General features: G+C 42.2%; 1 protein-coding gene and 1 long non-coding RNA gene across 6 annotated transcripts; one reads left to right on the forward strand and one right to left on the reverse strand.

The window, feature by feature from the left end:
* Window positions 1-1895: 1895 nt before the first annotated feature.
* LOC120675959 (probable chromatin-remodeling complex ATPase chain) lies at window positions 1896-10682 on the reverse strand. The gene is made up of 25 exons (XM_039957161.1): window positions 9394-10682; window positions 8854-8970; window positions 8616-8719; window positions 7890-8002; window positions 7174-7271; window positions 6905-7084; window positions 6602-6823; window positions 6372-6506; window positions 6009-6291; window positions 5842-5915; window positions 5238-5458; window positions 5065-5152; window positions 4882-4975; window positions 4601-4789; window positions 4491-4522; window positions 4317-4393; window positions 4137-4226; window positions 3983-4052; window positions 3756-3798; window positions 3620-3678; window positions 3338-3503; window positions 2882-3060; window positions 2595-2810; window positions 2370-2480; window positions 1896-2269 (listed from the first exon to the last, which is right to left on the reverse strand). Exons 1-25 carry the CDS (start codon window positions 9739-9741, stop codon window positions 2249-2251), a joined length of 3330 nt encoding a protein of 1109 aa, XP_039813095.1. The 5' UTR covers window positions 9742-10682; the 3' UTR covers window positions 1896-2248.
* Window positions 10683-11842: 1160 nt separating this feature from the next.
* On the forward strand, window positions 11843-15112 carry LOC120675960. Of its 5 annotated transcripts, none has more exons than XR_005675548.1 (5): window positions 11843-12697; window positions 12819-12909; window positions 13336-13638; window positions 14353-14454; window positions 14960-15112. It is a non-coding gene; the product is annotated as an uncharacterized LOC120675960 (long non-coding RNA). The 5 variants fall into 5 exon arrangements; XR_005675546.1 differs by having other exon boundaries at window positions 11844-12697; window positions 13336-13436; XR_005675550.1 differs by lacking the exon at window positions 12819-12909 and having other exon boundaries at window positions 11844-12697.
* Window positions 15113-24343: the final 9231 nt, after the last annotated feature.

The following is a 24343-nucleotide window of genomic DNA, read 5'->3' on the forward strand; positions in this document are numbered from 1 at the left end:
TAAATGCTTACCAAATTTCAGCTCAAACGGACATGTACAACAGGAGATATTCGCAAAATACAGAGGCTCTATTTTCTGTAAAACCAAGTCCATAGCATACACAGAACTCCAGTTATGCGCATTTTCGTATCAAGTGTGCTTTGGAGTATGAGAGGGCATTTGAACCTCTGACTCGTGAGGACACTCGGTATGTGCATGAGCCTTTAGTTGAAGAATGGAAGATGGCCAAGAAGCTTTGTGGCATCCAGAAGACATTTTGTGATGCAACTAAAGTACTCTCGGGTTCCAACTATCTTACTGCAAGTTGGGACTTGGTAGGGCTGGGCGTTCGGTTTTAACCGAACCGATCGGTTCGGTTCCTCGGTTCTTTTGAAAGTTCGGTTCCTAGAAAACTGAAACCGATCGGTTCTTTTTAGATGTAGGAACCGATGAATTTCGATTTCGATTCCTTCAGTTCGGTTCCGGTTTTGACCGAAAGAACCGAGATTTACCAGGGCAAAGGAAAAAGAAGGAAAAATGAAAAAAAAGAAAAAAATCAGCCGCCGCACGCACTCGCCGGTGGAGGTCGCCGTCGATCTGCGCCCTCACGCAGATCGTGGCCGCCGGGAGGAAGGGGTGGAGAAGGCGGCCGGGCGTGGCGCCGCCGCACCAGGAGGGAGGGAGGAGGGAGATGGCAGCCGCCGGCCGGGCGTGGCGCCGCCGCACCGGGAGGGACTGAGGGAGGGAGACGGGGCGGGGCGCGCCAGGAGGGAGGAAAGGAGCCAGGGGCGCCGCGCGCCGGGAGGGAGGAAGAGCCGCGCCGCCATCCGCCCATCTCCCGCTCGCCCCAGCGGCCGCGCCGCTGCCCCCGCACGTCCACACCTCCAGTAGCGGTAGAGGTGGAGGATGGAGCGGTGGCGCGCGCCAGGGAGGGGGGAGGGCGCTGCCAGGGGGCAATGGCGGCTGCTCGGCGGCGAGGGCGGGGGCGGATGGCGGTGCCTGGGAGTGTGAGGTGGGGGGGCAGGGAGTGGTCGTGCGGGGTGGGTTCAACCCTAGGGTTGGTATGGGCGACTGGGCGTGGTTGGGCTGGGCCTTGCTCTATTGAGCTTAATGGGCTGAAAATCTCGGTTCTCTCTCGATTAACCGGGAACCAAACCGAATTAACCAAGCAATTTCGGTTCCTAAGAAACAGGAACCGAACAGGAACCGAATTTCTCGGTTTCGGTTTGGTTCGATTCCGGTTCTTGGTTTTTTCGATTCAGTCCTCGGTTCTCAGTTTTTCATACCCAGGGCTGGGACTTGGGAGGAGTTGTTGGAAAAGGAGTCCTCAAATACAGATGTTATGGTCGGAGCCATGATACATAAGATGAAAGAAAAATTTCAGAAATACTGGAATCTGTTTCTTGCAAATATATGTTCCAATCATCTTGGAGCCTGCTGGGCAAAGTAACAGTTGTATTTAACTTGGAGCCCTCTATTCATCACTTCAAACAATTTCCATTCAATCCATCACAGCTCCGCATTGTTCATCTTCTCCACAATGCCCGACGTCCTCCGCCCCACCCGCTCATTGTATGTATGCCCCGACCAGCAACTCTCGCCGCCACATATCTCCCACAACGCACCGCCACCTTACACACCATTTTTGCCGCATCACCAACTACCACCCACCAGGGGTCCAACCTGCCCAGCCGACAACAATCCTATGCCGCCTAACGTCCACCATGAGCCGAACCGCCAATCTACTCTAGAACCACCAACCATGAAACCCTGACAATGCGAAAACCTAACTCCACCTCGTGCACCACCCCAACCGCCGGCAACCCCACCGACCCCAACTGCCGGCCACTCTCCCAACCCCTCACCGATCGCAACTCCACCCCCCCCCCCCCCCCCCCCAAGTGATAGATCGGCACTGTGCAATAAATAGATTTCCTGTTTAACTTCGCTCCAAGGCGAGCCACTTCAGAGCTCGGAACGGCAGCAAACTCTACATCATGTGTTTTATTTTTTTAAGTTCTCTACATCATGTGTTGACTACCGACCCACGCGGTCATTAACTGATACAACAGCATTTACATACCACTTAATTTATGAATAAACTAACCTATGTCATTGCAGAAGTTACACTACAAAGTCGAGCCTGCGTTCTATAGGCTTTGAGCTCAGGTGCTAGAGGAATTGAGCACTCCAGGGCTGGGCTCCAGTGCATTGCAGATACTGCATCCGCTCATCTCCTGGCAAACTCCAAAAGCAGGATGCAAACACATCACCCTCTTTTACGCCTTCCCTGAAACATGTTCAGAATTGGTGAGCAGCAGGATACACAATTCTCTTTGGCAGATGTGAAATGGTTATCAGCAGGTACAAATTTTTAACAATTGACTTACTGAGCCCACGTAATCATCCATAAGGGACTGCCGCCGCCTCTTGAATGAATTTGACGGAGTTGTCTCACCCTCCGAATTTCTTGATGCCCCTCGCTTCGTTGGAGTCATGTTCTGTCAATAATAAAACAGTAAAACAATTAGCATCACTGCCTACAAGCCATACATACATTACGGATGACAGAATGCAGAGTTACATGAAAGAGGAATGCAAAGTTTACAATTTACCTTAGCAAGCCTTTTCTCCTTCCTTGCCTGCCTTTCTTGCTCATCATATTCTTGATTCTCCTTCTCAACCAGTCGAATAAGGGTGTCACAACGCCTAGCCAACTCTTGTGTAGTTCTAGACTTCACAAACCAGTCAAATCGGAACAAGGGAGACATGCGGAAGGCAGCTTTCAGTTCATCCCAGTTCCCATAGCCAAGTTTATGAACCATACAAAGCTGTAATGCAACAACAGTTTATTAACCATGCCATGTACTCGAATAAACATATATTAAGTGGGAGAACATACCATAAAACGGTCGCATTCCTCATTATAGAACTTCCCTTTATTTTGGCCATACTGAATTTTCAACTCTAACCATGGGTTCTTGTAGCGGTCTAGCTTCTTCCCAATGGCCCTCATAATCTCATCCTTACGGGATATTCTTGCTTCACCCCTTTCAATATTCTTGATAATTCTATCATAATCTGGTTGGACAATGGATCAAAACATAAACAGTCAGTAGTATAAACAGTATTCATTTCTCGATTCACAGCTGATCTTTGATATGGACTAATAGATAAATGATGGCGATAAACAGTAAAACTTTATGTTCTAAAATATTATCATGCTAAAAATAGTTACACTACTTCAACATGGCCCTCAAAACAGTTTGTATTGAATTAGAGGTGTGAATGTGCAGTTTCTAAAATATATTTACAAATTGAGTTAAATTCATATATCTATATCAAGTTATTGCCTTACCACTCAATTCCTTGTATCGCTCCTTGAAAACTTTCGCATATCGCTGAACTTCCTCTTCTGTTTTCCCTTCCATTTCAGAGGCTATGCTTTTTATGTCATTTCGACCATATTTCTCACATGCACGAATAAAGGTGTTGAAATCTCTCCTCGTCCAGGATGCAAAACCCTGAGATTTGGACCATGGAAATAATAGAGATTCAGACACAAGCATGTAAAAAGAATAAGCAGATAGGTAGTAACAATGAAAATTGATGAACACAATGTGTTGCATGTGATATTAACCTCTTCTAGTAACTGCTCCTTCTCTTCCTGTTCCTCTACAGTCAAAGGCTCCAACTGATCTGAGGGTTCATTCGAATAAGATGGTTAGCATAACTCGCCTGTAACACAAACCAGGAAAAGCAAGAGCTGATAATACCTTCGTCTTCACCATCTATGGTATCTTTCTTCTGGTTTGCTTGCTGCATTAAAGTTTCTAATGTTAAGCACCAAGATTACCAGTGACAATGGCGAAACTATTACACAGTGAAGGAAAGTAATAGCTAATGGAATGGCAAACTAGGCACAAAATGAAGCAAAGTTGACCTAACAAGTTGCTTAAAGGATAGCTGAAATTGCAAAAGAACAATCTAGTTGACAAATTACCATGAGGTATCGCACTTCCTTTTCATACAATTCATTTAGCCTTTGGTTGTTGAAGAACTGGAAATCATGCCTGGCATGCAAATCAAAGATGAACTGGTAATATGATGCAACAAAGCTGCGATCATTGAGAATTTTCGAAATAGAAGGAACTTACAAGTGTGGCATTCTTGGAATCCTTGGTTCCCTAGGCTTTGCTGGTGCACCTTGGCGAAGAGCTTGCTTAAAGTACTCAGACTCAGAGTAGCTACCAGAAAGAAGTTAATATAATGTCAAAACAAGTATTAGGTAAAGTTCTCCACAACCCAAACAATAAAAAACAAAAGTTGTGCCTTACTTCCTCTTCCTTTCTCTTCTAGGTGGCTCGATCCAGTTATCACTGACGAGTTTCTTGAAATCAACCTTGTTTTCATCCTGCAATCAATCAAGAAAGCAGATTTAGTTGGTGGTGAGCAAATACTACAAACAAAATTTCCAAGTGATATCACAAATTAAATGCATCAATTATTACCTTCTCATCATCAAAATCATACAATTCAGCATCTGCATCAGAAAAATAGTGTTAACAGAAAGCAAATACATAGGAACAGTGAGGATCACAGGAGAAAGGGGGCCACATACTATCATCCATCTTAAATTTAATGGCATCCTCGGTGAACTTTTTCATTTTCGCATCAAGTTCTGCTGTTGTCTCCTCTCCTTTAGCTATAATACGGTCTATATCCTCATCTGTTATTGTACTGTCTTTAGAACTGAAAACCATTTCAGCACCAAACCTCACCATTTGCAGAAGATCATCCTTATTGACAGCTGAATAAATGAGAATGTGATCAGAATATTACTTATCCAACTAATACAGAAAATGGTTTGACAAATATCAATAATAAGTATTAAAATCCTACTTTTCTGCTCTGCCAAACGTCCTTGCTGAATAACCAAAGCATCCAATGCAAGCTTCTTGTATGCTCTCTCAATCACTTTTTCCTCAATAGTATACTGTAATAGTTTGCATCATTTTCATGTCAGGTAGCAATATAAATATGTAACTAGAATAATTATTGATCTAGAATCTAGAATCAACAAACCTCGGTGCAAAAGCGAAAAACTTGAACCTCTTTCTTCTGGCCTATCCTATGCGCACGGTCTTGAGCTTGCAGATCAGCTTGTGGATTCCTGAACGCATCGGAGCATCAGAGACATAACATTTATGTTTGAGGGTAAATAACACAAAATGATTTTCACATAAAAACTGGCATACCAATCGCTGTCATAAAGAACCACAACATCAGCAGTGGCCAAGTTGATACCAAGGCCACCTGCCCGAGTTGAAAGCAAGAAAACAAACTTCTCACTTCCTGGCTTGTTAAAAGCTTCAATGGATGCATCACGATCTTCTCCGCCTGTATTTCCATCAATGCGGCAATACTGATATCCTCTGTACATGAGATAATCTTCCAAGATATCCAAAAGCCTGGTCATCTGCAGAATGGTAATATATGTTAAAATATGCAAATTCTGGGGAAACAGTACCTATCTTTGTTTCTAAATACTCGTAGCTTTGACCAATGCACATCTACAGATCTACCAAAGGTGGTTCGCTTTTCTTGAAACAATTAAAATTCCCTTACAAAATGTATCTACACATTCTCATAGTATTTTATGAGGGGAAAAATAGGAAACTATGTTTCAGGAAATGTCTAGTGTCTAGAGCCAAGTATTTCAAATGAAATTAAGTGGTCAAGAGCATCAAGTATTTGAAACAGGCTAGTACTTAGTGAGCCTTAAATGGGGTCATGATTTCTCCTAATATGAAATTTGCTAGCATAATTCCATTAAAATCTGCAAGGCAGTGAAGAATCAACCTGTGAAAAGATAAGGACTCTGGAATCACGTTCCTTTAGCTTGGGCAGCAATTTATCTAACAGCACCATTTTTCCTACATAAATATCAAAAGAATGGTTGATAGAAACCATAAGATAATGCTGATAAACATATCACAATTGTGCAATAAGAATATGATGGGCTGTACCTGCATTCTCAATTAGATGTTCACCAGTTGTGTAGGGCGGGCCAGATTCAGCTCCTTGGAATAGATATGGATGGTTGCAACATTTGCGCAATTGCATGGCGATGTTAAGCAATCGCTTGCGTTCACCACCAGCATTAATAACCTCTAAATCTTTCTGAAGGAGAGCACGATAGTACTGCTTTTGCATCTGAGACATTCCAACTTTAAGTATGGTTTCCTTCTTTGGAGGTAAACCCTTTTCTACATCAGATTTAAGCCTCCGAAGAAGAAATGGGCGAAGGACCTTCACAAAAATTGCAAGTGAGAATTATATAGGGTTAATAATAAGGTATTGACATTGGCTGATCATGGGTGTATCCCAACCTTATGGAGCTGCTGGACCACCTCCTGTTGATCATTTTCTCCAGAAATTTGAAACCATTCATCAAAGGTCTCAGCGGAGCTAAATATTTCAGGTAGCAAGAAGTTGAGGAGAGCCCAAAGCTCGTGGAGATTATTCTGCCAAATAGTAAACCAATCAAAAGTCATATTTAACCAGAAATGAATATGAAACAAGAGACAATCAAAGAACAGTACTGGAAAGCAAAACCTACCTGCAGCGGAGTGCCTGTGATGAGGAGGCGATAATTAGTGTTGTAAATCCTCATAGTCTTCGATAGAAGAGAATTCTCATTTTTTATCCGGTGAGCTTCATCAATAATAATGTAGCGCCAGCTGAAACGCCTTAATGCAGTTTTTTCTTTGATTGCCATTTCAAAACTAGTCACGCACGCATCAAATTTCCCAGGCTGTAGCAAATTGTCCCTTATATGGTTCTGACACAACAGAAATAAGAGAAGATCAGTAACATGACAGCATATTTTCAGCAATGACTAAAGATTGGACTTGAGACTAACCCTCTCTTCTGGATTTCCCAAGAACTTCACAGCACGAAGGACAGGGCAAAAACGCTGGATTTCCTTCATCCAGTTACCAAGTGTGGACTTCGGTGCAACAACCATGTGAGGACCAGTTATACCTCTGAATTCATGCAGGTAGCCCAGCAGTGAAATGGTTTGAAGAGTTTTCCCAAGGCCCTGAATCATAGAATAATAGACATTCCAAGTCAAACAAAACCACATCAACAGAAATAAGATCTTAATCACATCTAACACATTAAACATACCATCTCATCAGCCAAAATCCCATTGATACCATTCTCATACAACCGTATCAGCCAATTAAGCCCAGCCAACTGGTAGTCTCGCATTTTTCCTTTAATGCCTGCAAAGCATAAGGATTCGACCATTTAGAAGTTTACATATGACAGAACTGAGAATTGTAAACCCCAAGGATATTAAAGCCTAACAGTATTGACTGATTTTATGAGAATGCAAATCAATTATATTACTAGGAAAATTAAGGAAATAGTCAGCCCCCACGATGAATAAAACAAAAAAGGCACTGGTGGAAATGAAACAGAAAATAGATGTCAATTGCATCAGTAGATATTCCACCTTTTATAGAATCAACACAAGCTAACACACCACTTAAGTGTATAGAGGAAGTTGTCAGATAAAAAAGGTCTGCATTCGTTTAAAGTTCCTGATATTTGATCTTAGTTGCAAAAATAGAATTATCAACAATCAATCATTGATAATGTTGGTTCAGTTTGCACCTCACCAGAAAGAATCAATGCCAAGTTTCATTTATGCCCTTTCAATATTAATGCCAGGTTCCATTTCCTCATCTTATGAACAGCATTAAATACTTTTATGACAGCAAAGGAAAAATCATACATCTACCTAGAAAGAAAAGCGTTCAATCAACTTATGATGGTTATCATACAGAGGAAATAACATTTGTAAAGTAGACACAAATAGTCGGCAAAGAAGGGCTCACATGAAGGCTGAGAAACTAATCGTGTTCCCCCTGCACCAGCAAGGGCATCTTCCTCCTCCTTAAGGTATTCTTCATCTTCCTCTTCTTCCGTCATCTTCGACGCATGTCGTCCCCTGCAGATTGTCTAACTTATCAACAAATAAATTAAGCACTGACCCTGAGACAAAAAAAAAAAGTCCCTGAAGTAAATGGAAGTAAATCCTATTATGGTCCTGCATAGAATGACGAGCAGCTCTTTATAATATCATGACGCTGACAGCTATTACTATACAGGATAAGCTACTCGAAATAACTGTGATCTGAACTTTCTTTAACTCCACAAATAAATGACAATATGAATCATGTAAAAGGTACACCAGATGTCATCTAATTATAAAAATGGTACACATTCTTCACAACATAATAAAATTAACCAGATCAAGAGGATAAGGAAACTACAACACGATTCAAATACAAAGCTTGAACATCAAATTTTGGTTATAATGTGAGTTGATGCAATGTGTAAAGATCCATCAGATTATAATCATGTTTTAAGTGCTAGTCAAAACCTTTTCCAGTATCAAACAAATTTTCATACTGTGTCATGATCAAAGTTGAGTACAAGCTTAGTGAAATTTTAACTTCAAAAATGTTGTTCTTAACAAAGGAGACAGCAACTACCAGTAGTCTTGACTGATGACCAGTAATTGTACAATACAATAATGGCACAAACAAAACCAATCTTACCGCCCACGTGGTTTTTTCTCTTTAGATTGACTTCCTTTTGCAAAGTGAGCAAATATTTCCGTCTGCTGAAGAAGGTATTTCAATCGTCCCTTCCCTTTATTGTTCTGTCAAAGAATATAAAGATAAGAAAACAGAGACAGAATCTATACATGAATAATAAAATACATGATGTGCACATGATTAACCCCATGCAAACCATGCATTTGCATACAGGGATTCCTTTAAAGACAGTACATACCATGTCAGCATCAATGGCAGCATTTTGAGTATCCAATATTTCTTGGATTTTTTGCCTCTTCATCTTCTGAAGCTCCTTTAGCCTGGCTTTCTCACGCTTCCCGACCACTGCATCAGTCTGCAACAGAAATAGTTAGGGGCAAAGCAATGCAAAATTCTCACTCCTGAACCAGAGGACAAGAATAGAAGATCCAACTAGCTCAAAATAAGATATATTTGTCAATATTACTAGTTATCTGTGGATTATGGAATGAATACAATCAAAAAGTGACGCCACAGAAACAAAATAAAACTAGAAGTACCGCTGCAAGCAAACAAAAGTAAGAGAGGACGCACAAGGTCCAACAAATCATAGAAGCAACGCTACAATCAAATAAATATACAGAGAATGCAGAAGGTGCAACACACATGTAGCAATGGCCGACAAACAGATCATTCTAACTTTTATTCGAAGATTAGTCCCCTCGCTTCGGGGGCGGGGGGATATATTGAATCCTCTACAAACCCGATTGAAGCACCCAAACCCTAACCGTCCGCTCACCTCGTCGCCGTTGTCGCCCGGGGCAGCCTCGTCGTCCTCGGTGGACTGGGACTCGTCGTCGCCTTCCGCAGGGGCCGCGGCACCGGCGTCCTCCTCCTCCTCGGCGCCGGCGCCGGTAGTGACGGCCTCGATCTCCTCCTCATCGACCTCCTCCTCCAACTCCTGCTGCCCCTCTCCCTCAGCTTCCTCCTCCTCCCCCGCGGGAGGTGCCGCGGCGTCCTCCTCGTCCTCGTCCCCCTCCTCGCCAGATCCGGAGCCGGCCGCGTCGGACTGGTCATCCTCCTCCTCCTCGGCGGAGGACGAGATCTCCTCCTCCTCCTCCTCCTCGTACTTCACCGGCTTCGCCATTGGGGCGGGCGGTGGCGGGAGGAGAGACTAGGGTTAGGGTTTCGGAGCTTAGCGATTTGGATTTTCTAGTTCGGAATGGGGGTTTCGAACGTTTGATCCAGCGATAGGCGATGGGGATTTCAAGAGTGATGAAATCGATTCGGGGCTGAGAAAGGGTGGGAGTGCCTGGTTGGCACGGGAATTTTTTGGTGGTTTGCAGTTTAAGCCTGGAGTGTTTTATATTTCTGGTTACGCCCTTGAGAGTTAATAGCAACTCCGGCAAACTTTCTAAACAGTCTCTTTTCTCAAATTTAAAGAGCTAAATCAAAAAATGCACTTCAGCGGACCCTCTATTTACCATTTATTTTACGGAGACCTCGAAAATTCCTCCTCCACCCTCCATTCCTAAGGGGTCTCTATTATATTGAATTGGGAGCTATTGCTAAAGATGAAACAAATTTATAAACCCCTAAAAATAGAGGCAATCCTCATTTAACATTTAGAGGGTCTAATTTAGGGGTTATTACTGCAGTTGCTCTAAGGAATGCTAAGGCCCTGTTTTTTAGAATAAAGGATTGAAAAACAGAGGGACGGTAGGAAACTGTGACATCCAGACCCAAAATGAATTTGAGCCCACTGGTGGTGCATATGCGAGTGGCATGGCATGTGTGTAGGGAGTTGTCATACCTTACTAGTTGAGGGTGAGGTTCATCACATATAAACACAAGTGCCAAATGCATTTCAACCCCCGGGTTAACCCTTTTACGTGAAGCGAGGTTGGTGTGATTGTGTGTTTTACTCAATGTGCGAGTAGAGCTTAGTCATATCTGAGATTTGGGACTGAAACGTTACAATTGATATCAAAAACTTAGCCATATTTGGGACGCGGACATATGGCTCATGGCGCGTGTGGATCTGTGTGTGGTTACATGGCATGGCATATGAGCCATTACTAGGCGCATGGACTCATATTTGGGACTGTACGATACAATGGGTATCAGAGCCGGCCCTCGCGGTTACACGACCGTGTACATTAGAGTAATGGTTGTATCAGAGTCGATGAGCACGGTCGTGTGCAATAGAGTAATCGTTGTATCATAGTCGATGAGCACGTTTGGAACGCAGGAATTGAAAACACATGAACACTTGAAATATGGATAAGAAGTGTCATCACATAAACTAATTAGACACTATTTATTTTCTTTTTCAATGATAATCACCGCTCCCAAGCCGGTGTCGATAGGTATATGATGCCACACTCTGGTCCACTTGTTACCTTGTTCGTGCACATCATTATCTCCCTCAAGCCAAGAAAAAAAATGAGAGAACATCACATTACCACTAGCTGAAGCAAGAACTGTTCTGGTGGTGGAGACCTGTGCGACTACTGTGCCAACAGGAACATCGCGGCTCGCAAGGAGCTATGTGGTCAAGCGGGGACGGCGGCAGGAATAGATATATGGAGTTGTGGTCTATTTTATTTGTTTTCATGATTCTCTCCCATCCTCATTTAATTTATATCTATCTATACTATAATCTATAATATAAAAGTTGAAAGAATTAAAATCTTTTTCCACCCACAATAACCTACCCACTCTCCTCACATCCCACCTCCTGACGGCCCACACGTCAGGCAATTTGTTTGACAAAACCTCTGGCAGACCGAAAAAACCAGCGGAACGAGAAAGATTACACCAAACATCGCTGTTTTTTCTCACCTCCTCGCGCATACCCGCTTGCGTACCCGCTCGACACAGCCTCCCAACCCTCTGTGAAATCAGCCAATTAGTCAATTCAATTTGGAAGCAATCCACCGCTTCCATTCTCCTCCCGATCCTCGACGCCCTTACCAGGGGCGAAGCTAGAGCTGAATCGAGGGGGGTGCTCTGTCCATGGTTGTGCTACTAGCTCTATGATTTATGAAGTGAAAATTTGATAATTAACACTGAGTTTTTGTTTTGGCGTGGGTGCCCAGGCACCCCCACACACAACCTATCACATGGTCTCTGAATGTCTAGACTCTTGGGTGCCTATAATAATTGTTGTGTGCCTGCAGGGTTCTCTGAGGTCTCTTTCTTGTTAGTGGTTAGATGACAAGAGTGCTCAAAAATGTGGTTGGTGGTTTCTGAATGGTTCCTATTGGGGAATATAGAGGCTAGATATGCTTTACACTCTTCAGAAATATAATCTTTACCATTATATTATATTTAGATATTCAGTATAGTATTAGATTATATATATTTAGCTCAATATATTCCAATCATGATGTTTCCTGAGATAGCATGGATTTATATATAATAAATCTTATCTAAACTAAGATAAGTTCTTGCATGCTCCTAGACTACAAAAGAGAAAAAACAATTTTAAGAGGCCAAAGCATCTTCATTAATTCTTTTTAATTTGGCTTACTAGCTGTCTGTAAAACTTGGTTATGGTCTGAGAAACACAACTCTAAATGTCTGCCACTTGAAACTGAGAACCAAATTTTCCTTTTTAATACATTGGATATTGCATATATGTTTATTTTTGGGAACCACCTTTTTTATGGAGTGTACTTGCAAAAAATTAGACATAGATATCGTATCGTCATCAATTTTTTGGGTTTCCATTTCAATCCCATGGGTAAGCTTAGTTATTTAGTAATAATATGATTTGGAACGATATTAATGCTATGCGATTAAATTTGAGTACCAGCATTTAAATCATAGTTTGATAATTATTAACCTTGCCTAAGTTTCATCATTGCTCATGATGGCTGAGTAGGACCAATTGTTCTCTGTCTAGAATTGTATCATGTGCTTCACCCAACTATGATATTATGCTCTAAATTTCAGCTACCATTGCTGCACATGAGCAGAGATTGTGGAGCCCGCACTACCACTCTATGATGGCATGTTTTAGGCTAAAAAGCTTGGATTGTCAAAGGAGTAGCTGCTGGAAATTCTACCATGTGTGGATGGTGCCTTATTAAATTAAGGTAGGAAACTAGATGTCTCAATGTTACGAGATGTGCAGTTGCACTTGTTTTGTTGTTGGCACAGTTTATGTTGCATGTTACGATATGGAGATCATTTTCAAATTTTGATTATGTTCCACAGAATACTATTAGAGATCCAGAGGACTCCACAAAACTTATCCCTGTTTCAACCCAGAATATACATCAAGTTTCAGGGACCTAGATAAACACGGGTAATGTTAATGGTTTTCAAGTTTTCAACAATAGATTTGCCATTCTCCATGTGCAAGTTATTGTGATTTGATCAACTGTGATTCAATCTGTAATTTTTTTAGTGTACTAAATGTTGCCGATTCCCTTGAAATGAAATTAGTACATTACCATATTTGTAGTAGGCAGCTTGTTCTCCAGAAAACAAAATTAGCCCACACCACCGCTTTGCTATTTGCTCTTCATTTATGCAACTTGTTGTAACCAAAATCCATGTTCATTCTACTAGCAAATGTTTTTTTTAAATGTACTAGCAAATGGTTGAGCAGGTGGGTAATTGATCTTGTTTCATAATTATCATTTGGATTCACCTATCCAGCAATCATCAAATAAAAGGCAAGAGAAACTTCTGGTTTTAGGTTTCTAACTCGCATCTTTGCTGCTTGTAGAGTTTTAGGCTTTTATCTTTCTGAAAGCTAAATGACTTCACATCGTTCAGTAAGGAAAAAAGTCGAGAGACCTCAATCCGGAAGCTGAAGCTGTAGACGTGGTATGGTGAACTGCTAAGGAAGCATCTGCAGTAATTGCAAGCAAATCCTGATTCAGATTAAGTTTTGCAAGCAAATTACCTGAATCATGATTGCTTGAATCTTGATACATTTGATGAGTAGAAATAACGAAAAGTGTTGTTCAGTGCCAAATCTCTTATTAGTGCTATTGATATTGCACTCCTGATTCGATTACAATCACCAGTAAGACGCTTTGCTCAATATGAAGTATATCCCTCGATCTCCAGGGTCGATTGTACCAGGATACATTTTAGGAGGTTCTATTTGCATATCTATCTATGCTAACCTCTTTTTATATTTTGAAGATATGTCAGTATCTGAATTAGCAACATAAATCCGTATATTGAGAGATTGCCTGAATGTTGAGAGATTTATATTGTAATAGTGAACACATCTTCTCTGTGCACAGTTAGTAGATAATGAAACCCTGAACAGACAATATTTGTCCTTTAATCAGGATTGAGATAAGGAACTAAAGTAATGGATTAGTGTTTGGGTGTTATCTGTTTTGTTGAAAGTTTTCCCATGCTTATATACTCCACGATCCAAACTTAAATGGGTGTTACATACAAAGATATGAAAATTGGATCCGATTAGCAGCAATGCTAGGAGGAATTAGTTTATTGGAGGAAACAGATATATCCTATAGACCTTATTACCAGCAATGTTCTTCTGTCTATTTCATGCTTGTCCCTATCCTCCTAAACTAATTTTGTTAAACCCGTGGCTGATGATAATTCGGTTAAGCTATCCTAACTAACCATCGTGTATATGGGATGCACGAGGATATATTTGCTACTCATCAATACTAGAACCCATCAATGTATTTCATGATTCCAGTTCTATCTTCTATTTTTGCACTCATATGGCAGTAACAACATGCTATTTTTGTTCCAGGATGCTACATGAGTGCTTCAGTTCGAGCTCAATCTGCATACATGATTTGTTTCCAAGAAGTCCTTATGGTCATTGTGCCTGTCTAACCAAAGACGAGTCAAGGTACATACCATGCTTCTTAATCAACCATTTTATTGGTGTACACATATGCTTGGAAAAAATCTGTCGTATAGTATTATTTTATTCTAAGTTGGGTTAAGAATATTTTACTCAAATATATGTCTGGTGTGAGTTTATGCTAATTGATTAAAGGAATTTTGCTAGCTGATAATATATATGTGGTCCTGCTGCTCTCTCTCTCTCTCTCTCTCTCTCTCTCTCTATATATATATATATATATATATATATATATATATATATATATATATATATATATATATATATATATATATATATATGTGGTCCTGTTTTGTCCAATGTCCACTGCTTTACTGTTGTGGTCAGGCTCTCTAATTCAAATATGAAGCTATCTTCAGTTATGTTGAATAGTTTACATTTTGAGCCTTCAAGGTATAAGGTTTCTCTGCATAAGCTTCTATTGGTTTTACAGTGAATTTTGTTCCACACAGGATTACCTATAATAAAGTTTCTATTTGTTTCTTGGCAGGTTTTTTTTGAACCGGGTTTCTTGGCAGGTTTCATACAGTTTATTGGCTAGAGTAATCTCCTGTGACCCATTCGGTTACCAACTCTCTCAAACGTGTGGTGGTCATCGTGTCATCTGTTCTCTTCTTCAGAACTCCACTTTTACCTTGCCTTAGGCATGTCACACGTAAACTGATGCTATGCTTCATGCATGTATCAATAACCCATCATCTAATTTATCTGTATCTGAATTGCATTGTTGTTCCTGCTTGCAGGAACTGGTATTGCTCTTGCTGGAGTTTGATCCGAGCTGCTTTTTCCCTCAAGCTGTTTGATCCAATCTGATTGTTAGCCTTAAGCCCCATATTAATTTACACGATTTGAGGAGGGGCGCTGTGTTCACCTTCTGCTCTTTATCCTTGAAAATTTATGTGGAACATGAGTGAAATAAAATTAACATTAGATCAAGCTGTCTACATTAGACTAACTTCAAACTTTGAAAATGCTCCTATCTTGAATTTTTCAGACCTTCCCTGTACATGCAATCCTATCTTCTTTCCATGCTCTATTTCTGGTTATGCAAATATCTTCGCTTTTGTTTGATGTACGATTATCAAGGATGCTGATTAAAATGGTAGCTTAGCTTCTTGGTTTTGTACAGTTTAGGAAACAATTGTTTTGCTGGTAATAACCAGCATAGATTGCTGTCGTTCCACTGAACATACATAACACATGAAAAAAACTTGGAACAAAAATTATGCTGTATTTTCAGTTCACTCAGTGTAGTTTACTCATGTCGACTTTCCTTATACTGTTGGTTTCTTTGTAAGTTCCAAGATAGTTGCCAAAACAACTTAAATTAAATGGCCTGAGCCCCTGTATGGCAGAGCTCATTTGAGCTGTCGAGGTTAATTGGATATCTTACTTGATAATATGGTTTCAAGTTACAATTGTGTCTCTTAATGATAGCTGGTGGAGGATTCCGGGTCACGTCAATGCTAGAGAGTACCGTTGCTTCAAGCTATAAATTTGAGAAGGTCAACTCAATGTGTTCTTTCGTTCTGGTCGGCAATAAAACTTTGTTATTTATTAATGAGATTTTTTATTAGTTGTTCGATGCAATTAAATAATTTGACTTTAAACACGTGCCTGGCACTTGCATCTCTACTTAATCTTGAACCAGATGATTGTTTCTTCCCAACTTTTGCATCGGGCTTCCGTGAAACCAGAGCTCAGCGTGGATATTTTAATTCCTACATTTTGTGAAGGAGAACTTTCCTTTCCTATGGAACTGGGAGGCTCATTCCTCCATTCCAAATAGCAAATCTCCAAACCTTTCCTCTGGAATTGATTCCTGCATTTTTCTTATAGTTTTCCTATGTTCCAAACGGGCCTAAGGCAGAAAGATCATTTTTTTTGGAACGAGTCTTTCATGTATACTATCTATATTGTATACCTTTTTTTTGAACGAGTTGTTTCATCTATCCAAACCCCTATTCACGCTAGGATTCGCGCCCCACAGTGCTCCTAGTGTTGGAGTAATGGGCTTGGCCCATTACTTCTAAAGCATTAAAAGAATTTAAAGCCTACTATTAATGCTAGGGAATCAATGCTTAATTCCGTACCGGGAATTGAGGAGGATCTCAACCGACTTAAAAGGTGGACTTCATGTACACCACTTGTGAAGCCGGTAAGAGAAGGACGGTGAACCACACGCGCGCGCGCTCGCTCGCCTCGCCGTGGCCGAGGCGCGGCCGGCCGGGCGGTGCGCGTGCGCGGCCGGACGTGCAGGTGCCGGTGCGGTGCGACGGGATGTGCTGAGATGAGAAGGATGTTTTGCAGTAAAGAGTATTAAAACAGAGGGTTAATGTCATCACTAATGACCGGACATTGAAGGCTCTTTACGACGTCCAGGTTCGTTGAACATGAGGCACATTAACTGCCGCTCATCAAAGCCATTCATGATGTCCAGATTCGTTGAACCTGAGGCATATATAAACCAGCACCCTCTCCTCTCATCCTCACTCATCTCAAGCACTCATCCAGGTACTCCTCTTCAGGAGACCTCTCCCTTCTCCCTCAGCTGCTTTCTGTCTTCCCCACCGCTAGCACTGTGCGCACAGGTCTAGCGAGAGCAGGGCCTCCGGAACCTCTGCTCGCTGAAGGTCCTGCACGGGACGCGGGCAATTAGGTTTTTGGGAAGCGTCTTGACGCGACTGCTCGCTCCCTGAACGACTCCTTCGTCTACTTCCCGGCGTAACCGCTCGTGCGAACGACTACTTCGTCTACATCCCGGCGTAACCGTTCGTGGGACTGCACTGCGAACATCTTCCTGCATCGACATAGTTCGGCTACTTCGAGCAAGACCAGTCGAATAGCATGTCTATTCCAGCTGGTAACGGCGCAACCGGTGCCTCCAGCACTGGTCCCGCCTTGGGGTACTTACTAAACCTACTCTGGTTTAATTCTTTGTTTATGCTTATTAGTGAGAATAACATGAACACATACACATATTTTGTACACACATTATCACTCATCTATATCATGAAATTGATATTAATATTTGGAATTAAAATATACCGAAAATTGCCTAGATATCTAACAATCCAAAAACCTAATTGCGTTAATAGGCTTTCGGTATCTAGCTTTGCTGCATCAATCAAACCACCACCTTTTGATGGTTCAAATTACAAACATTGGCAAGAGCGGCTTATACTGTGGTTAACATTATCGAGAGTGATCCATGTGAAAGAGGGTAAGCCTGAACAATTCTATCCAGAGGAAGGGAGTGCGTTCGATGAGGCTGATATTCTCTTTCGAGGCTTGATCATTAGTGTTCTCGGTGATAACCTGGTGGATTCTTATATCCGGCTGCCAACTGGCAAAGCATTGTGGGATGCTCTTGAGGCTCAATATGGAGTATCTGACGCCGGGAGTGAGTTGTATATCATGGAGCAGTTCCTTGAGTACAGGATGGTCGAAGACCGTTCTGTAGTGGAACAGGCTCATGAAATACATACTCTGGCAAAAGATCTCAAAAATTGCAGCAAAGAGTCCCCATGTGTGTTACCCAATAAGTTTGTGGCCGGAGGTATAATCTCTAAGCTGCCACCTTCTTGGAGGGACTTTGCTACTTCTCTAAAACACAAGAGACATGAGTTCACAATAGATGGACTCATAGGGACTCTTGATGTTGAGGAGAAGGCAAGAGCAAAGGACATACGTGGGAAAGGAGTTGTTGGTGCTTCAAGTGCCAATCTTGTTCAGAAGAACAACTCCCACAAGAACAAGAAAAAGCCACCGCAGAACCAACCAAAGACTAAGAAGACAACCACTTTTAAGAAGAAGAAGAAGACGGGAGTTTGCTATGTGTGCGCTAGTACGGATCACTTTGCTGCAAAGTGTCCGAACCGCAAAGGCAACGACTCCGCCAACATGGTTATTAGCGAGCCTGGAGGAACTTCGGGGTACGGTAATTTATTACCTACTGTTCTTTCAGTCTTTGGTTCACCCGAGTGGTGGGTTGACACTGGTGCTAATATTCATGTTTGTGTTGATGCTTCTTTGTTCTCTTCTTACCAGACCGGCGGGACTTCCTCCTTGCTGATGGGGAACGGATCACATGCGCGTGTTCTTGGTGTTGGTACGGTAAATCTGAAGTTTACTTCAGGGAAGACCGTGCAGCATGTCCCCACCATCAAGAAGAATTTAGTCAGCGGCTCTCTACTGTGTAGAGATGGTTTCAAATTAGTCTTTGAGTCCAATAAATGTATCTTGTCTAAGTTTGGTACTTTTGTTGGAAAAGGTTATGAAAGCGGAGGCTTGTTCCGTCTTTCTTTGTCAGATGTTTGTAATAAAATTGCATACAATGTTATTAACGTTGATGAAACAAATGTTTGGCATTCGAGGCTTTGTCACGTTAATTTTGGTTGTATGATGCGCTTAGCTAATTTGAACTTAATTCCAAAGTTCACTTTTGTCAAAAATTCTAAGTGTCATGTATGTGTTGAATCAAAACAAACTCGTAAGCCTCATAAGACCGCGGAGGCAAGGAGCTTGGCACCCTTAGAATTAATTCATTCCGATTTGTGCGAAATGAATGGAGTGTTGACAAAAGGTGGTAAAAAATATTTCATGACTTTGATTGATGATAGTACTAGATTTTGTTACATCTATTTGTTGAAGTCAAAAGATGAAGCTTTACACTACTTTAAAATCTATAAAGCTGAAGTAGAAAACCAACTTGAGAGAAAGATCAAAAGAGTTAGGTCAGATCGTGGTGGCGAGTATTTCTCAAATTTATTTACTTTATTCTGCGAGGAACATGGTATTATTCATGAAAGGACGCCTCCCTATTCACCTCAGTCAAATGGGGTTGCCGAAAGAAAGAACCGCACTCTAACGGATTTGGTTAACGCCATGTTAGATACAGTGGGACTTTCCAAGGAATGGTGGGGTGAGGCTATATTGACTGCATGTCATGTCCTAAACCGTGTTCCTACAAAGAATAAAGAGATAACTCCATTCGAGGAATGGGAGAAGAAAATGCCAACACTGTCATACTTACGTACATGGGGTTGTTTGGCAAAAGTGAGTGTGCCAATAACCAAGAAACGTAAGCTTGGACCTAAAACTGTGGATTGTATCTTTCTAGGTTATGTTATTCACAGCGTTGGATATAGATTTTTAATAGTGAAATCTGGAGTACCTGACATACATGTTGGTACTATAATGGAGTCCAGAGATGCTACATTTTTTGAAAACATTTTTTCCCATGAGAGATGAAACAAGTTCATCTAGGCAAGAGTTCATCGAGGATGATGGCTCTGCTGAGCCGATAGAACACAATGAACATACACTTGTAGAAAATCCTGAGGAGGATAACAATGATGCTCCGAGAAAGAGCAAGAGACAAAGGACTGTAAAGTCTTTTGGTGATGATTTCATTGTATACCTCATAGATGATACACCCAGAATCATTGAAGAGGCATATTCATCTCCTGATGCTGACTATTGGAAGGAAGCAGTAAGGAGTGAGATGGATTCTATTATGTCTAATGGAACCTGGGAGGTCGTTGAACGTCCTTATGGATGTAAACCGATTGGATGCAAGTGGGTGTTCAAGAAAAAGCTTAGGCCAGATGGTACTATTGAATAGTACAAGGCTAGGCTTGTGGCCAAGGGTTATACCCAAAAAGAAGGAGAAGATTTCTTTGACACTTATTCACCAGTTGCCCGATTGACCACAATTCGAGTGTTACTTTCCCTGGCAGCCTCTTATGGTCTTCTCGTTCATCAGATGGACGTTAAGACGGCTTTCCTCAATGAAGAGTTAGAAGAGGAGATCTATATGGATCAGCCGGATGGGTTTGTATCAAAGGGTCAAGAAGGAATGGTTTGTAAGTTGTTAAAATCTTTATATGGTCTCAAGCAAGCGCCTAAGCAGTGGCATGAAAAGTTTGATAGAACTTTGACCTCTGCCGGCTTTGTTGTGAACGAAGCTGACAGATGTGTGTACTATCGCTATGGTGGGGCTGAAGGAGTGATTTTGTGCTTGTATGTGGATGACATACTGATCTTTGGCACTAGCCTTAATGTGATTAAGGAAGTCAAAGAGTTTTTATCTCAAAATTTTGAGATGAAGGATCTGGGAGAAGCTGATGTTATCCTTAATATAAAACTGGTAAAAGAGATCAATGGTGGGGTGATTCTTACACAGTCTCACTATGTGGAGAAGGTGTTAAGTCGCTTTGGTTATAGCGACTATAAACCTGTCTCAACACCATATGATGCCAGTTTAATTCTTAGAAAGAACAAAAGGATAATGCGAGATCAGCTGAGATATTCTCAGATCATTGGTTCATTAATGTATTTAGCGAGCGCTACAAGACCTGACATCTCGTTTGCTGTAAGCAAACTGAGCCGGTTTGTTTCAAACCCGTGAGATGATCATTGGAAGGCTCTTAAAAGAGTAATGCGCTATCTGAAGGGGACAATGAACTATGGAATTCACTACACCGGGTACCCAAGGGTACTAGAAGGGTATAGTGATTCAAATTGGATTTCTGATGCTGATGAGATAAAGGCCACAAGTGGATATGTGTTTACACTTGGTGGTGGAGCTATTTCCTGGAAGTCTTGCAAGCAGACCATCTTAACGAGGTCAACTATGGAAGCAGAACTCACAGCATTAGATACCGCCACTGTTGAGGCTGAGTGGCTTCGTGAGCTCCTTATGGACTTGCCAATAGTTGAAAAACCGTTACCGGCAATCCTAATGAACTGTGACAATCAAACGGTAATTGTCAAGGTGAATAGTTCAAAGGATAACATGAAGTCATCTAGACATGTGAAAAGGCGGTTGAAATCTGTCAGAAAATTGAGAAACTCCGGAGTTATAGCCCTGGACTATGTTCAGACGGCTAAAAATCTGGCAGATCAGTTAACAAAGGGTCTTTCACGAAATGTGATAGACAATGCATCTATGGAATTGGGCTTGAGACCCACGTGAGTCATTCTATAGTGGAAACCTGTCCTATGTGATCGGAGATCTCGTGAATTAGGATGGTGAAACAAACTAAAGTCTGACTGTGAGAAGAGAACCTTTGTGAAAAGGGCTCATTCCGTGTATAAGGTGCATTTCTCTTCTAATTTGTATGGCAGGTTGGTCTATACCTTAATGTGTGCCAGGTGGTTTCTTTTAAACAAATGAGTTGTTTTCTTGAAACAAAGATGTTGTCCTACAGAACATCTGAAAGGAACACACCTATATGAGTTTGACCACTGGTCATGGTCTATGAGAATTGGGTATTCTCTAGAAACTCATGAAGGGCCTGGAGTATGACTTATAAGCTCCAAACCGCGGGGATGATTTTGCAGCCTAGTACCAGTGTAGGGCTCTGGTCAAACTTGTTTGCACAAAACTGGCAATTCAAGGCATAGTCCATTGCACAGTTGTGAATAAGTGTAGCCTTTGTCCTAGATGGAAGTTCAACTTAACAGTCTCTGTCGAATACTGGTATATCAATGAGGGAATGAGGGTATTTCTAGTGTGGCTTGAATTTCTTGGTGGGGATTGTTGGAGTAATGGGCTTGGCCCATTACTTCTAAAGCATTAAAAGAATTTAAAGCCCACTATTAATGCTAGGGAATCAATGCTTAATTCCGTACCGAGAATTGAGGAGGATCTCAACCGACTTAAAAGGTGGACTTCGTGTACACCACTTGTGAAGCCGGTAAGAGGAGGACGGTGAACCACACGCGCGCGCGCGCTCGCTCGCCTCGCCGGGCCGGGCCGGGCCGGGCCGTGGCCGTGGCTGAGGCGCGGCGCGGCGCGGCCGGCCGGCCGGGCGGTGCGCGTGCGCATGCGTGTGCGTGGCCGGACGTGACGTGTAGGTGCCGGTGCGGTGCGACGTGATGTGCTGAGATGAGAAGGATGTTTTGCAGTAAAGAGTATTAAAACAGAGGGTTAATGTCGTCACTAATGACCGGACATTGAAGGCTCTTTACGACGTCCAGGTTCGTTGAACATGAGGCACATTAACTGCCGCTCATCAAAGCCATTCATGATGTCCAGGTTCGTTGAACCTGAGGCATATCGTGCCTATATAAACCAGCACCCTCTCCTCTCATCCTCACTCATCTCAAGCACTCATCCAGGTACTCCTCTTCAGGAGACCTCTCCCTTCTCCCTCAGCTGCTTTCTGTCTTCCCCACCGCTAGCACTGCGCGCACAGGTCTAGCGAGAGCAGGGCCTCTGGAACCTCTGCTCGCTGAAGGTCCTGCACGGGACGCGGGCAATTAGGTTTTTGGGAAGCGTCTTGACGCGACTGCTCGCTCCCTGAACGACTCCTTCGTCTACTTCCCTTTTGCAGAAAACCACCTGCACGTCACTTTCGCAAAAACACGCAAGAGAGTTTCTGCAAGGAAATCGGATGATACTAGCCTCAGCAGTGGGGTCGTGAAGGGCTTCTATGATTGTTACCTTTATAGAACATGGTATGGTCGTGGAAGGAGAATGAATCCGAATTGCTTCGGAAGATCGTTTTACTTCCATTAACCACTCCTTTGGTGGTTTCTTTCTGGGGAGAGCCTCCTCACGGAGATTGGAAGGATGAGGTGGAGAAGGTGTCGTAGCCCTCTTGTGCCAAGAGTAGTTCGAGTCCCAAAATCATTGAATTAGATAGGGAATTCTGAAGGACGGAGTATCACTTCTTCCTTTGGTGCTTGTGGTTCGGGTGGGGGCTTAACAAACAAATATATGGATGGAGAAGGTATGAGGTTGGATTCGACTGATGAAGACTCCTCAACGCATGACATGGCTTTCTCATGGAGGGGTTTGGATACTGCTGTGGAGGAAGTGTGTTTTTCTAGGATGTGATCCATGATTTTCTTTGCCTCCAGCAGAGTTTTAAAAGCAAAAGAACCTCCGGCAGCGATGTTAAGGTCGAGAGCAGTGGTCATGTCTAAACCCGCACAAAAGATGTGCAAAGACACATCATCTAGCAAAGGCATGCTTGGGATAATTGATAAAAGGTGGGAAAATCTAGCCCAAGCTGCTCTAGGGACTCCTTCTCAAATTGCTCAAATGCAAGAATGTCATTCCAGGGAGAAGGTGTAGGGGATAAAGGAGAGAACGAGTGATAGAAGTCATCTCGGAGCTTTCACCAATCACCATTCACATTTCCCACATTGTGGGTGTACCGTTGCTCCGCCCTCTCTATGAGAGAAAGGAAACAACTTCCACCTCAAGGTTTTCTGTGTTATGCCTGGGATAACCAGACATGAACACAGTTCCTCGAACTCTTGCAGATGATCGTCGGGATCTTCATTTTCGGTTCCGGAGAAGGGTTGTCCCGAACCAAGGCAATGTGACAAGGGTGAAGTTCAAAGCAAGAAGCTATGACATGCTTAGAAGAGGGTTGTGGCTCTAAGAATTCACCCTAAGTGGTTGAAAGGTATGGACAAGGATAACCTTTCATAGGTAGCGAGTGTGAAGGGAGAAGTGAAGAAAATAAATGATTCGATGATTAACTGGGTAGCGAGGATGAAGGTAGAGGTAAAGAAAAACAAAACAGTTTTTTTTTTTCAAAAGATACGATGATTAACTAGGATCGATGGTAATACAACGACAATGGCGCCAGAAATGCTTGTTGGTATTTTTTTAACGTTCACAGAATAATTCGCAAGCGTACGGAGATACCGTTGTAGCACTTCACCCGTGAGTATTCAAGGGTATTATATTTACATGGAGAACGGAGGTACTAGCCTTCTAACTTATTCGTCCAAGGACAAACAAGAGGTAGGTAGGCGAGGATAGAGAGTATTCCTATGGCTTAGAGTTCTAGTAAAGATAGGTTCTACTCTACTTGCTTACTTCAGGCACCGGTTTACTCCTGGTCTGCCA

Source organism: Panicum virgatum, chromosome 5N (assembly GCF_016808335.1).
Source record: "Panicum virgatum strain AP13 chromosome 5N, P.virgatum_v5, whole genome shotgun sequence".
Taxonomy (NCBI): Eukaryota; Viridiplantae; Streptophyta; class Magnoliopsida; order Poales; family Poaceae; genus Panicum; species Panicum virgatum.

Coding starts and splice junctions, on each gene's coding strand:
- LOC120675959 (XM_039957161.1), bottom strand. CDS start 9,741: ATGGCGAAGCCGGTGAAGTACGAGGAGGAGGAGGAGGAGGAGATCTCG. Junction 4,976..5,064: donor TTTTTCGCTTTTGCACCGAG/GTTTGTTGATTC, acceptor AAACTATTACAG/TATACTATTGAGGAAAAAGT. Junction 3,504..3,619: donor AGGAGCAGTTACTAGAAGAG/GTTAATATCACA, acceptor TCCAAATCTCAG/GGTTTTGCATCCTGGACGAG.